Here is a 16,220-nt window from a genome sequence, read left to right as displayed (position 1 = left end):
ATTTCTTAGAAGTACAATTAAGTGTTCTGGAATACTCATACTTCTCAATGTTGTCCATAGCTTGTCATGATCCACACAATCAAAAGCCTTTGCTCCACCTTAATCCCCAGCATGAAGGCACTCGGTCAGCTCTAGCTCCTTGGGTCTGCGAACCTAGCCCCCACATCTAAGTGCCTGGAGGCAGCCCACTCTGCAAGCAAGCCTTCTGCCCGGAGTCACTCAGCTGGACTAGCTCGGTGGGCCAGGGAGCCCACTACACTGGTTCATGCTCTGGTTCTTGGTTCTGCTGCTGCTGCTCCGATGCTGCTTCTCTGGTCTCAGTTTTCTGTCCCTGGGTTGAGGAGGTCCAGTGTGTAGGGGTCTTGGGGTCTAAAGGATGCCCTCTACTCCGGACTCTTCTTCTTTGATGGTAGTGAGATTCCTCTCTCCTCCTGAGAAGGCTCATTTTATACCCATTCTAGAGTTTCAAGTTTTTACAATTGCAACTAAGTCTGTTAACATCCATAGCTGCATCTTGTCGTCCTAGCAGTATCTTCTCCTAGATCGATAAGGAAAAAAGGTAGTTTGGTTAAGTTTACAAAGACTAAGGCGACGAGACATTCATGACACTACAAAGACATCTTTTGATTTCTTGACTGCAACAATGAGTGTTGATTGTGGAGTCAAGCAGAATGAGGTCTTTGACAATTTCAATTGTTTTCTCTGTTTATCGTGATGTTATTTGTTGGTACAGTTGTAAGGTTTATTGTTTCTTTACACTGAGATGCAATCCTCACTGAAGGCTGTAGTCTTTGATCTTCAAGTCTTCTTCACCTCCAGCAAGCCGGGTTATATCACCTGCAGCTATAATGAGTCTTCCTCTAACCCTGATGTATGTTCTTCATACAACCCAGTTTCTCAGACTATTTGCTCAGCATATAGATTGAATTGTTGTTGTTTGTTAGGCTCTCAAATCAGTTCTGACTCTTAGCGACCCTGTATAGGGTTTCCAAGGAGCAGCTGGTGGGTTTCAACTGCCAACCTTGTGGTTAGCCGTCCAGTGATAATCCTGCAGCGCTACACCATTGAATAAGTACAATAAAAAGATGCAACCCTGATTTTAAACTATTTAGTGTTCCCTTGTTCTGTTCAAACTAATGCCTCTTGGTCTATGTACAGGTTCCTCTTGAACACAATGAGGCATTCTGGAATATCCGTTCTTTGCAATGTTATCCATAGTTTGTTACGATCCACACAGTCCAATGCCTTTGCATAGTCCATCAATCACAAGTGAACATCTTTGTGGTGTTCCATCTGACGTCAGTTATGATAGCCCTCATTCCTAGTCTGTCTTAGTCTGGAAGTTTTGCTGAAACCTGTCTGTCATTGGTGAAAATTTAAAATAACTAGTGGTGTAGCTTCCAGCATTGCAGTAACACATAGCCACCTCCGTACGACAAACTGACAGACAAGGGCCGGGGTCTTTCTTGTAGGTGTGTGGATGGTGTCTTGTCACAGACAGCATTGTACTTCAAGACGGATCTTGATGTGCTGCTCTTTTGGATGATGAATGCGATGCCATTCCTCTTCGGTTTGTCTTCCCCAGCCTAGTAAGCCAGCCATGTGCTTGTCCCAGATGGCCAGTCTCATGCAGAGCCGCCACCCAACTGTCCATGACTTGGGTGTTGCTGGGATGCTCACTAATGCCGTTCCATTTCATTTTCGACAACTTCCAATTTTCCTAGATTCCACATTCCAATTACAAATGGATGTTTGCAACTGTTTCTTCTCAGTTTGAGTTGTGCCCCAGCAGCAAACGAAGGTTCTGAAAGCTTTACTCCGTTTACGGCATTAAGGTCAACTTTATTTTGAGGAGGCAGCTCTTCCCCAGGTGTATTTTGAGTGCCTTGCAACCTGAGAGGCTCATTTTCCGGCACTCTATCTGACACTGTTCTGCTGTGTCCATAAGGTTTTCAGTGGCTAGCCATTCAGAAGTGGTCCTGATTTTCTTTCTTCCTAGTCTGGCTTAGCCTGAAAGCTCTGCCACAGTCTGTCCCCCACGGATGACCCTGATGGTCTTTTAAAATCCTGGTGGCATTAGCTTCCAGCAACACACAAACTACCATAGTATGACAAACTGACAGTGAGTGGTGGTTCATCTGATATAAAAAGGGAGGTGGGAATGCAGGACAGGATTTCAAATTCTCATAGAATCCTTGGGGGTAGATGAACCTCCAAGATTATTACCCTGAGACAATCTTGAAACCTTCAACCAAAAATACCTCAAGTCTTAAAAGCAAACAGTAGATCAGCTAACCCAGTAAAGAATGTCTGCCTTGAGCATCATGCTCTTTCAAGAGCTCTCTCAGTGGCATCAGACTGACAACAGCAACTCTGAAGGTCACAGAGGAGCAAGCACCCAATGTCCCGGAACTGCACATCTAGACTCTGTCAAGGTGTGTTCCGCTGTGCATAGTCTCAACAACAGCAAAAAGAAAGAAAACCCTCACTGTCACAATGGTTTGACCCACAGCTGATTCTGGGCACGGTGCAAGACCCGACGGTATCTCATTGTGTTCTGAAGTTCTGATACGTGCTTCGACATAGATGGAGCTGGAAGACACTGTACTGAGTGGAATAAGCTAGACACAAAAGGACGAACAGTGTAGGATCCCACTTCCAGGAAAACACTAGACTAGGCTGATTCATAGAGACAGGAAGTAGAGTCTAGGTTACCAGGACCTGCAGTGAGGAGAGAGTGGGGCGCTATTGTTTCTGGATGGGATGATGAGAAAAGATGGAGAAACCCGGGTCTTCCTCATCTGATGCACTTTGCAGTATTGTGCTTATCAGACATGGGGTTTTTTTTTTTGTTGTTGTTGTTTTTACGAATTGTAGGTTTGTGGTGAGTGATGCTGTATCAAGCAAGCTGATTGGTGCCATTTTCCCTTCTTCAGCTTGTGTTTACTTCAAGTCTCCATGTTCCATGTGTTCATTATCACATGATTTTACAGTTTTTCATAATACTGTTGTATATTTCATAAACTACAGTCTAGGGTCAACTTTTTTTTTTTGAGTTGCGCTGTTTGCTTTGCTGAGGCGGTATGGAACTGGGCCTGCGATGTTTCCAAAGTCAGCCTGTAGAGTGTGGTAACAGTTACAAAACATTCTGAATGTATGTACTGCCATTGGATTATGCACGCAAAGCTTTGATTAAATGGGAAATGGTATGTATAGTTTACCATGATTTTTTTAAAAGAAAGATTAAAATGGGAACAGCAGCATCCAAGTGTACCAAGTTACCTTGATGTGAGATTGGATCTCAAGATGTTTTGGAATTAAAAAAAAGAGAAAAAAAATCAGAATAGCCTAACCCTGAGAAGAAAGCCCATTCTTCCGGCTGCTGGTGGGGTTTAGAAGTGTTTCCTCTAACCCTGGGGCAGTCTTGCCTCCCAGGGGGACACTGAGTGCTGTCTGGGGACATTTGTGGTTGTCACAACAGGAGGAAGGGGTGCTGCTGGCATTGAGTGGGTGGAAGCTAGGCATGCTGCGATACACCCTCTAGTGTGTGGAATGGTCCTCACCCTAGAAAAGGCTCTAACCCTGTTTCTGTGAAGAGTAATGAAAGCAATTTGGAAATGAGTAGATACAACGGTAACACAACATGGGAACTATAATTAATGTCCCTGGATTCACATGTACTACACCAAATGTTTTGTTATATACTCACATATGAGGTGACTTCACGGAAAAACTCCATCATCTTGTATTTCCATTTTTCCAAGAGCTTTTTGAAGCCACATCATATTTTGCCACAATTAATAATATTAATTGGGCAGGAGGATGAAAAGGAAGAGAGACCTCTGCCGGGGATGGGGTTGAATGTGTATCCTGATAGTCTTCAGTTTCTTGATCTGCACAGTGTTTGTAAGGTACCTTCAGTAGGTGAAAAGTCAGTGGCCTGTGTATATGCGCACCTTCCTGTCCGTGTACTCAACATATCTGTGTGAGCTCCTCCTCTGTGTCCACCTGTCCAGGTTTCTACCAGTTGGAAGAACACACTCATCCTGGGTTGATGGTGACAGTGTCGTGGTTGTTAAGCGCTGGCAAGTCAGTTCCAACTCAAAGCAACCCTATTTCAGATTTCCAAGGAGCAGCAGCTGGTGGATTTGAATTTGCAAGAAAGCAAGAGTAGAAACTTTCAATTCTGGTTAACCAAGCAGGACTAAAGTTGTATGAGCACAGAATACACAACACAGAGCTTATTTAAACCTGCAAGGTCAGGGGAGTCATATATATTCATGGGATCTCTGGAAAGTGAGTATACATTATTCGTAAGGGGCAAGGTCACATCCGGGCACGGAAGTTGCTGTCGGACACCTCACATCGGAAGGTGTCTGAGTTGATTGACAGGTGACGCAGTTCCGGGGAATTTTCTTTCTTTGACGTGTGAGGCTTTTGGTTCATGGGTATGAGTCTTCAGGCAGAGGTCCAGTTGAAGTCAGACTAAACTCCTTTCGTGCCTGCTGTCTCACTCGGGGGCCCCAGAGGAACTGGTTACAACTGGAGCGTGTTTCTTTTTGTAGTGTCTCTCGGATTTTTTATCAGGAACAAAGATGCAAAGAAAAAAGTACGCGGTGAGCACATCTGTGAGGGGGACAGTGAGGAACGTGATAACAAGCTCCAGAGAAACAGTCTCACCTGGACGGGCCGCTTCCCGTCGGTGGGCTGTACTTCAATAAAAAGTGGGATCAAAAAATGTGACCGATATCCCTGCATTGTACATGTAGAACTTGTTGAGATAGCATATATTTTGTATATTTTATACAGTAGCATTATGAAAACGGATTTCTACCCAAATAAAAGTAAAAGGGAACAAAAAAAAGGCTAAAAAACAAAAAAGTTTAAAGAAAATCATGAACGTCCCAGGCCCAAATGTCAGTCGTGCTGAGACTGAGGATCCATGCCGTGTATTTTTTCATTACTTCAGGTACTTGTTATATGTATTTTCAAATGATTTTTTTTTCCTTTTAGGTATAGACCACCCCGTTTCACATATTACTGGTGATAATTGTTGTTACAGTGAGAATCCTATTTGTTTCGTAAGTAAGCTTCTCTTCTTTCTTTTTTGACCATACTCCCAACACAGATCATTGTGGATAAAAATCAAGCCAGTAAGCTTTGAGGGCTGTGGTGGTGATCGCTCAGGGCAGCTTAACAGCAAATAGCATTGTTTTGGGGTCATTCAGGAGTGAGCCTAAGATGGGGAGGGGGCTCGAGACCTTTTTTCAGGTCACATGGTTGGCACACTGGGAATGCAGCCACTATCTCCTTACAATATTTAGAAGTAAAATAAAATCATTTAAAACTTAGTTTTAAACAAATGATTTGAGATATTATCTTGAAAGCATGACTGGCTCTGTGTTGTAAGGACCCCTGGTGGCACAGTGGTGAAGCGCTGGATGCTAGACGAAAGGTTGACAGTTCCCCATCAGCTGATCGGCCAGAGAAAGACCTGGGTGTCTGCTTTGGTAAAGATTGCACCCCATTGCCATTACGTCAATCCTGACTCATCGCAACCCTCTAGGACACAGTAGGGACTACTGCTTAGGTTTTCTGAGACTGTAAATCTTTATGGGAGCAAACAGCTTCATCTGTCTCCCATGACGCAAGCAGCTGGTGGGTTTGAACCACTGACCTTGCAGTTAACAGCCCAACACACAACCCACGATGTCAGCAGCGCAACCTAGGAAAGCTTCTGTCCTGTGCGTTTCTGTGACAGCAGGTGATTGGAGGACATAGCCATGTCTGGACGGCAGTGCAATTACCGGAACCTACATGTGGGACAAGTTGCATAGAAGCAGACACACACAGTGTTGTTTTATCACTTCAAGAATGTTACGTCAATGGAATAATTTCACGTTTGGCTTTATTTTGTTCTCACTCAGCATCATTCACCAGAGATGTATCCAGGGTTTTGGCGTCTGGGTGGTTTGTTCCTCTGTATTGCATGTTTTCTTGGGAACAGTAGTGTATTCCATGGTGTCGATGCGCCATGCCGCATTTTGGTTGTTTCTATGTGGGGGCGATTATCTATAAAGCTTCTGTGAACATTCATATGGAGGTTTTTGTGTGCACATGTTTTCAGTTAACTGGCATCTATGCCCCAGAATGTGATTGCTGGCATCGATCGTCTTCGTATTTAAAAAAAATTGTCCTAGGCTGTATGTGACAAAACCTTTTTCATTTCAACCATTCTTCGGTACATATTTCAGTGGCACTAATGACATCTGTCATGTTGTAAAACCACGACCACCATCCTTCCCCCAATGTCTTTCACCTCTCCCCCTGCAAGCAGCAACTTGGAGTCCTGGTGGGGCACTGCAGGATAATACACTGGACTGCAAGCTCTGTGCTCCTCGGAAACCTTATGCAAGGTTTCTATGAGTCGAAACTGACTAGACAGCACTTAACAATGACAGCAAAACAGCAACTTGGAAGTGCGGTGGCTCTGTAGGATAAGCACTGGACTGCGAACCACCAAGTTGGCAGTTTGAGCCCACCAGCCGCCCTGTGGGAGAAAGATAAGGCTCTCTGTTCCCACAAAGACTTAACATTTGGAAACCTCAGGGTCACTCTGAGTCAGAACTGACTCGATGACACTTAACAACAACAACAAACAGTAATCTAGCCCCCCTTAAGCAACACTCTCCCATTCCCCTCACCCCCTGGTCACCACTAATCAAATTCTTATCTCTGGGCATTTGCCTGTTTCAGATGATTTCATATACATGGGAGCATACAATATTTGCTCTTCCGTGTCTGCCTTCTTGTACTTAGCATCATGCTTCCAGGATTCATCCATGTCGAAGAACCTGCCAGGACTTCGTTCCTCTGTATGACTGAGTGACAGGGCATTGCCAAGGTGCAGCCCACCGTGTGTCTCCATTCCTGTTGATGGACATTGGGTTGTTGGCACCTTTGGACCATTGTGAATAATGATGTGATGAACGTGTACCTTCCTGAGCGCCTGTACCTGTCTTCTTTTAATTTGAATGTTTTATGTGTTTTTTTCCCCCAGGATATAAGTAATTACATTTTTGCCTATTTGTATGGAGATGTGGCATCTCAGGCTAACATATACTTCTCAGAAAACTTGGGATACAAATTCCAAAAGTTTAACTTTGACAGTAAGGTATGTTAAATTCGGTGAGAAAGTGAAATTAAGCACATCTGTACTGCGTGGTAGCGGTACTTAGTCGTTGATGGGCAAACTGGAACTATTGCTTCTTTAAGAGATCAGAAAAAAATTCCAGGTCAAAGGAGTTGGATAAAAGGCCCAGGGAGCTACACAGGAAGTGAATGGCTCCAGGTCAGCCCAACTCAGTCTTTATGGAGAGCTCGTGAGGAGGCGGAGCATTCATTAAACACTCCACTGCTAACCGAAAGGTCAGCGGTTCAAACTCGCTGGGAGACAGATGTAGCAGTCTTCTTTTGTAAACATTCCAGGCTTGGAAACCCTAGGGAGCAGTTCTGCTTAGTCCTGTTGGGTCTCTAGGAGTTGGAATGGGCTCATTGGATTAGGGCCCACACTCCCCTGTAATATATCTTCTTGTGGACTTAATTGATAAACATCTTCAAAGACCCTATTTCCAAACAAGATCACCTACACAGACACCAGGTTTAAGACTTCCATGAGTAGATGTGATGGAATCCGTAACTATCATCACCCCATTTTACAGATGAGGGGACTCTAGTGGGTTCAAATAAGTCTATCCACCAAACATCCTGTCTGACCAGAGCCTCAGAATGTAGCCTTCTTGGAAACTAGGGTTCTTGCAAATATAATCAGTTCACAAAAGTTCATATTGGGTTTATATGGGCCCTAAATCCAATGTCTGCTACTTCATGAGAAGGCGAGGGCACATAGAAACATACAGAGGGACACAGCCATGCAATGATGGAGACAGGAATTGGAGGGGTATGTGTACAAATTAAGGAACGCCACAGACTACCAGCAGCCATCAGAAGTTAGGCGTGGCCAGAAACGATCCTCCCCTGGCACCGTGAGAGGAGGGAGTGTGCCCCTGATTGTTTTAAGCCACCCATTTTTGGGGTAGCCCCCAGACACTAATACAGGGAGGGAGGCTCAGAGAGGTACAGGCCTTTGCAAAAATCACACAGCTCAAACCGAGAAAGAGAGATCAGGAGCCTCAGGTCAATAAGAGGGTGAGAAAGCTTCTTTCTGACTCAGAGAATATCTACCCTGTTCTGAAGTCCTGAAGTTCTGGGTCACACCACCTCCTCGAAGCCCCCAAGACAACAGGGCTGTCCTCCCTCAGGTTGTTGCTCTAGATGTACTGTATTTCCCTAGAGGAGAAACTGATGATTAAACACCCACTTCCCTTCGTTCTACATGAACTGAAACTTAGAAGCCAAATCAGTGTCTATAAGTTTTGAAGGTCTCTCGCTTGCTTATACACTATGCTTTCTGTTCGCTTCACAGGAAGAATTAGTTGGTTTTGTGGGTGGGATCTTCTCTTTTCACTCGCTGTCACAGACCGGACTGCTTGTAGTTGATGGGAAGAAAGTAAGTTCTCTTAGACCGGAAAGTAATACTTAACTGTCCTTTGCCTAAACCCAAGTTTTTATGAAAACTCACATACTTAGCTTTTCATATCTGAGGAATCCTCTAGCTTTTTGTTTACCTATCTGTGTGTTATGGACTCCTGGTGTGGCGCTGTAGCATCAGCACTGGACTGTGAACCACAAGGTCAGCAGTTCAAACCCACCAGCAGCTCCATGAAGACCCTATGCAGGGTTGCTGTGAGTCGGAACTGACTTGATGGCACTTAACAACAACAACAATCTGCTAGGGGTTGAATGATGTCCCTCCTCCCCCCAAATATGTGGTGTGAACCCTAACCTTCTCTCTGTGGTTATCTCCTCACCTGGGAATGGGTGGTCTTTGTTACGACGATAACGTAGGATGAGTGTAGGGCATGTCTGAGTCAGTCTCTTTTGAGATATAAAAGAGGTGAAACAAGCAAACCAGGAAAGCAGGGTAGGAGAAGAGAGATGCCAAGTCCCCATAGAGATCTCCCAGGGGCAGAAACTCAGAAGAGGTAAGGACCTTCTCCAGAGCCCACAGAGAGAGAGCCTTCCCCTAGAGAGACTGCCAGGCTCGCAAATGAGAGGAAATCAATTTGTTTGCTGAGCCTTCGTTTCCTCCTTTCGTATCACCAGGCATTTTTGTGATAAGACACGAGGAAATGAAGGCACCATTGATGTACCCATCAGTCCATCCACCCACCCACCTGACCTCCTATTCTCCCCTGCATGCACCGTGCATCCATTCTTCCACCCGCCCATTTAACCACATAGATAGGAAACAAAATTTATTATACAGTGGTGGCTTGCATGTTGCTGTGATTCTGGAAGCTATGGGTATTTTAAATACCAGCAGGGTCAGTCATAGTAGACAGGTTTCTGATGAGCTTCCAGACAAAGACAGACTCGGAAAAAGGAGAGACAGACTACTTCTGAATATTTAGTCACTGAAAACTTTATGAATAGCAGTGAAACACTGTCAGATAGCACCAGAATATTGACTATCGACACATGATGAAGAATAACATAATGTTGTCAGATAGCGTGCTGGAAGATGAGCCCCTCAGGTTGGAAGACACTCAAAATATGACTGGGGAAGAGCTGCCTCCTCAGAGTAGAGCTGATCGTGGTGATGCGAATGCAGTAAAGCTTTTGGGACCTTCATTTGCTGATGAGACACACTTACAATGAAGAGAAACAGCTGTAAACATCCGTTAATAATCAGAACATGGAACAATGAAATACAAATCTAGGAAAACTGGAAGTTGTCAAAAATGAAATGGAATGTATAAACATCGAAATCCTAGACATTAGTCAGCTGAAATGGACTTTGAATCTGACAATTACGTGTTTACTATGCTGGGAATGGTAAATTAAAGAGGAAAAATGCTGCCTTCATCAGAAGAAGAACTTTCTAAGCTCTACCTTGAAGTACAATGCTGTCTGTGATAGACAATCTGTGATAGATATATAGATAGGTAACAACAAGGAAAACCAGTTAATACCACTATTACTCAAATTTGCACATCAACCATTAAAGCCAGTGAGGATGAAGTTGAAGAATTCTACCAACTTATTTATTCTGAAATGGATCAAACATGCAATCAAGATGTATTGATAATCACTGGTGATTGCAATGCAAAGGTTGGAAACAAAGAGGAAGGGTCAGTAGTTAGAAAATATGGCTTTTGGTGACAGAAACTATGCTGATAGAATTTAGCAAGACCAATGACTTCTTCACAGTAAATACCTTTTTAAAACAACATAAAAGATATACATGGTTGTGGGCTAATGCGTCAGACTGCAAAGTCATTTGAACTGAAAGACCGGTGGTTCAAGCTCACCAGCTGCTCTGTGGAAACCCTATACAGGGTCACTATGGGTCGGAATTGACTTGATGGCACATAACAACAACAACATACACATGGACCTCACCAGATAGACTACACAGAAATCAAATTGACTGCATTGTGGAAAGAAATGGTGGAAAAGCTCCATATCATCAGCGAAAGCAAGGCCAGGGACAGACTGGAACAGACCATCAATTACTCATATGCAAGTTTAGGTTGAAGCTGAAGCAAGTTTAAACAGGTCCACGGGAGCTAAAATATGACCTTGACCATATCCCACCAGAATTTAGAGATCATCTGAAGTGCAGATTTGATGCGTTAGACTCTAATGTCCTAAGACCAAAAGACTTGTGGGCTGACATCAAGAACATCATACAGGAAGAAAGCAAAATGTCATTGAGAAGGCAAGAAAGAAGGAAAAGACTAAAATGGATGTCAGAAGAGACTCTGAAATTGCTCTCCAGCCTAGAAATGCTAAAGCAAAATGGAAGAAATGAGGAGGTAAGAGAGATGAACAGAAAGTTTTAAAGGTCAGCTCGAAAGGACAATGTCAAATATTATAATGAAATGTGCAAAGATCTGGAGTTACAAAACCACACTCAGCATCTCTCAAGCTGAAAGAACTGAAGAAAAATTTCACACCTCAACTTTCAATATCAGAGGATTCTGTGGGCAAAATATTGAATGACGTAGAAAACATAAGAAAAAAAAAAGGAAGAAAAGCACAGAGTCACTGTACCAAAAAGAAATGTTTGATGTTCAGCTATTTCAAGAGGTAACGTGCTCAAGAGCCAATGGTACGAAGAAATCCAAGGTGCAGCGAAGGCATTGGCAAAGAGCAAAACACCGGGAATTGATGGACTACAGATTGAAATCTTTCAACAAACTAATGCAGCACGGGAAACACTCACTCATCTATGCCAAGAAATTTGGAAGACAACTACCTGGCCAATGGATTTGAAGAGATCCATATTTGTGCCCATTCTAAAGACAGGTGATCTAACAAAATGCAGAAGTCATTGGACAGTATCATTAATAGCACATGCAAGTAAAACAATTTAAAAGACTGCAACAGTACGCTAACAGAGAACTCCCAGAGTTTCAGTCTGGATTCAGATATGGACATGGCATGAGGGATATCATTGCTGACATCAGATGGACCTTGGCTGAAAGCAGAGAATGTCAGAAAGATGTTTACCTGTGCTTTATTGACTATGCAAAGGCTTTTGACTATGTAGATCATGTCAAGTTATGGACAACATTGTGGAGAATGAGTATTCTGGAACACTTAATTGTGTTCATGAGGAATCTTTTCATTGACCAAGAGGCAGTTGTTCAAACAGACCAAGGGAACACTGAATGGTTTAAATCAGTAAAGGTGTGCACCAGAGTTGTATTCTTTCACCATACTTATTCAGTCTATATGCTAAACAAATAATCTGAGAAGTTGCATTATATGAAGAAGAACATGGCATCAGGATTAGAAGAAGGCTCATTATTAACAACCTGCGATATGCAGATGATACAACCTTGCTGAAAGTGAAGAGGATTTAAAATATTGTTGAAGATCAAAGACCACAGACTTTGGTATTGGTACACCTTGTTGTGAGGAAAACAAAAATCCTCGCCACTGGACCAATAAACAACATTCTTACCAATGGAGAAAAAACTGGAGTTGTCAAGGACTTCATTCTTCTAGGATCAACTATCAACACTCATGGAAGCAGCAGTCAAGAAATCAAACAATGTATTGCATTAAGCAAATCCACTGCACAAGACCTTTTAAAGTGTTGAGAAGCAAAGATGTCAGTTTGAGGACTAAGATGCACTTGACCCAAGCCATGCTATTTTTAATAACCTCATATGCATGTGAAAGTTGCATTTGAGTTAATGGTGTTTGAAGAGAATTTTGAAAGTGCCATGGACTGCCAGAAGAATAAACAAATGTATGTTGAAAGAAATACATCCATAAAACTCCTTAGGAGCCAGGATGGCCAGACTTGGTTTCTCACATTTTACACATGTTATCAGGAGAGACCAGTCCCTGGAGAAGGACATCATGCTTGGTAAAGTGGAGGGTCAGTGAACAAGAGGAAAATCCCCCAAAAGTTGGATTGGCACAGTTAAAGCAGCAATGGGCTCAGGAGCAGGATTAGGTAGGGTTTCATTCTGTTATTCATAGAGTCGCTATGAGTCAGTACTGATTTAATGACACCTAACAACAAAAACAACCTATACGTAGTGCAGTATGAAGGACGCAGGGGTCTTCCTGATGTCTCTCATGACACACAGAAAAGAGAGCACTTTGAAAAGCACACAGAGCAATTCAGGCTTGATACAACAGACAGCCTTAGAGAGAAGCAGTGTTAAAAAAAAAAAAAAGCACCAAATAACCAAAAAACAGTTGTTAGGAAAAGAATCTGGAATGTGGGCAGGTGGAGTGGAGAAAAGAGAGAGACTAACCCAAAGGAAATTAACTCCTGTTACTTCCCCTTGTGTCTGGAGTTGGGGAGGGGGGTTCCCCTGTGGAGGGGGGCTGCCTGCCCTGAGCACATACAGTGTCAAACAGCATCCCAGACCTCCACCCACCCAATGCCAGTAGCAACACACCCATCGTGACAACCACACATGTCCCCAGACATGGTCCAGGGTCCCCTGGTGGCGGAATCGTTTCTGGTGAGACCCAAGGAGTAGATCTAGTGTGAATAATGAAGGATGTTCCTTCCCAGTGTCGGGCCGTCCTACAACGAGCTCTGTAAGGTCACTAGTTTTTTCTCTCAGGCCAAGTTCGCATACTCAGAGCATCCCCTCAACAGAAGCTTTGGGCTGCCCTTTGACTACAACGGGACACTTAATGTCCACACCGCCCCCGGTCAGACAGGCATTCTGGTCTTTTGGTTTGAGAACAGCTTGCTGGTTTCCCGGAATGCAGGTGAGTCACTTCCTGGGGAAGCTGGTTGGGCAAGGCCTGGGGAGGGTGACTTTTGACACGTCATATGGGCAGTGTAATACCAAACCAAAGAACCAAACCCACTTCCATTGAGGAAGGCACAGTAGACTGGCCCCATAGGGCTTCCAAGGCCTGTAAATCTTTATGGAAGCAGACCACCTCACCTTTCTCCTGTTGAGCTGCTGGTGTGTTCAAACCATTGACCTTTTGGTTAGCAGCTGTACTGGGTAGGGTTCTGTGTCAACTCGACTAAACCAGGATTTCCAGAGGTGTAGCAGTTGAGATGTGCTTATTCCCATGGTGATGAAGCCTAATACAGGCAGAGTTAGCTCCATAGTGAATGGCTGTGAGCAGCCAATCAGCGAAAGGGATGCTTCCTTGGGGGTGTGGCTTGCTCCCAATATAATGGACACATGGAAGGGACTCTCTCTCTCTTCCACTGCAGACCTGGGACTCTATAAGTGTAAGATTATAGATTTCTCTCTATATACATATATATGTTTCTGGTTTTGCTTCTCTAGAAAGCCCAGCTTAACACAGCACCCAAGCCATTAACCACTGCCCTACCACTATTCACCTAAATATGGTTCACGTAACAGCCAGACAGTCATTTTGTTATGTACATTTTACCACAGTAGCATTTTTTTTTTAAGTTATTTTAATTTACAATCAGGATAGACTGTATTCCATTAGGAATCAGGGGATCTAGGCTCTGAGCCTGTGTTGTACAGTGTGAACCTCTGGATGGGAGAAATGCTGCCACAAGACAGAAGGCATTAAGTCAGGCTGTTGGAACTACCTTGTCCAGCTGTTATTTTGTAATGCAGTGAAATCAAACTAACATACCCCAAGCTGGTTTGGGTCAGAATTAAAACAAACAGGAATTTAATATTCAACAGTGCTTTTTGAAATGATTCTTTGTTTTTGGATATTTTTTGCTTGTGAATATTTATTTTAAAAAATACATCCTTGCTTTTTTTGTATGCATTTAAATACATCTATTTAACAGCCTCCGTATTCTTAGCAATTGAAAAAAAAGTTTCTCAAGGATCTATTTTCCATTTCTTGCCTCTATTTATTTTCGGCTTCCTTTTATAAGTTGTCCTGGATCTCTTCTGGAGCTGTGGAGGGCAAACTCGTCACCACCTTTTCACAAGACTTACCACTCTTATCTGAAACCACGTCCCTCTTGCTGAGTTCCAGCACCCTGGAGAGATACCAGCAGGACTCAGCATTAGCCCCTCCTTTTGATGGCGGCCGAGTGATAGGCACACTGATGGATCCAGAAGTCAAATCTGTTAGAGCACAGAGATTACACAGGGTCACCGTACCCAAAAAGAAATGTTCAACGTTCAGCCATTTCAAGAGGTAACATATGCTCAAGAGCCAATGGTACTGAAGGAAGAAGTCCAAGGTGCACTGAAGGCATTGGCTAAAAACAAGGCACTGGGAATTGATGAAATACAAATTGAAATCTTTCAACAAACAGATGCAGCACTGGAGACACTCACTCATCTATGCCAAAAAAATTTGTCAGAGAGAGCTACCTGGCCAACTGATTGGAAGCGATCTGTATTTATGCCCATTCCAAAGACAGGTGACCCAGGAGAATGTGAAAATCATTGGACAGTATCATTTATATCACATTCAAGTAAAGGTCTCCTAAAGATAATTTAAAAATGGTAGCAAATATACATTGACATGGAACTCCTAGAGGTTCAAGCCAGATTCAGAAGAGGACATTGATGAGGGCTATCATTGCTGATGTCAGATGGATCTTGGCTGAAAGCAGAGATGCCAGAAAGATGGTTTCCTGTGCTTTATTGACTATGTAGAGGCTTTCGACTGTGGATCACGACAGGCTATGGACAACATTGCAGAGAATGAGTATTCGAGAACACTTAATTGTGCTCATGAGGAACCTGTACATAGACCAAGAGGCATTCATTCAAACAGAACAAGGGAGCACTGTATGTTTTAAATCAGTAAAGGTGTGCCCCAGAGTTGTATTCCTTCATCACACTTATTCAGTCTATAGGATGAGCAAATAATCTAAGAAGCCAGATTATATGAAGATGAACATGATATCAGGATTGGAGGAAGACTCATTAACAACCTGTGATATGCAGATGATGTGACCTTGCTTGTTGAAAGCAAAGAGGACTTAAACTACTTACTGATGATAGTTAAAGATCACAGGGTTCAGTATGGGTTGCATCTCAATGTAAAGAAGACAAAAATCCTCCTCACTGGACCAACAGATAACATCATGATAAATGGAGAGAAGACTGAAGTTGTCAAAGACTTCATTCATTTGCTTGGATCCAGTGTCAGTACTCATGGAAGCAGCAGTCATGAAATCAAATGTCATCCAACACCAGCATAAAAGACATTCTTCTCCAGTGCACTTGGAACAGTCTCTAGAATAAACCATATGTTAGGCCACAAAGCAAGCCCCAATACATTTTAAAACACCAAAATACTCAAAACCATCTTCTCAGACCTCAATGCTGTAAAATTTTTAAAAAATTAAAAAACAAAAGCAAAGAAACAAAATCGACTACATGGAAACTGAATAACACGCTGCTTCAGAGTTACTGGGTAATAGAACAAGCGAAACATGAAATTAAAAAATGTCCTTGAATCAAATGAGAATGAAAATACAACATACCAAAATCTTTGGGACAAAGCAAAAGCACTGCTTAGAGATGCATATTTATATATATATATATATCTAAACACTGCTTTATATATACCTAAGGAGCTCTGGTAGCGTAGTGGTTACGAATCGGGCTGCGAACCTTAAGGTCAGCGGTTCGAAACTACCAGCC

The 16,220-nt window shown here is 43.0% G+C and overlaps 1 protein-coding gene across 1 annotated transcript in view; it reads left to right on the top strand.

The window, feature by feature from the left end:
* The window catches only part of CATSPERD (catsper channel auxiliary subunit delta), a 106,302-nt gene that overhangs the window by 28,708 nt on the left and 61,374 nt on the right, over positions 1-16,220 (top strand). The window contains exons 4-6 of the mRNA XM_006869024.1: positions 5,014-5,081; positions 8,486-8,569; positions 13,221-13,371. Of these exons, the coding sequence (XP_006869086.1) occupies positions 5,014-5,081; positions 8,486-8,569; positions 13,221-13,371 (303 nt within the window). The remainder of the gene's footprint in view (positions 1-5,013; positions 5,082-8,485; positions 8,570-13,220; positions 13,372-16,220) is intronic.

The sequence above is a fragment of the Chrysochloris asiatica genome, unplaced genomic scaffold (assembly GCF_000296735.1).
Source record: "Chrysochloris asiatica unplaced genomic scaffold, ChrAsi1.0 scaffold00125, whole genome shotgun sequence".
Classification (NCBI taxonomy): Eukaryota; Metazoa; Chordata; class Mammalia; order Afrosoricida; family Chrysochloridae; genus Chrysochloris; species Chrysochloris asiatica.
Note: the sequence above shows the minus strand (reverse complement) of the source record. Positions and strands in the feature narration are given on the sequence as shown.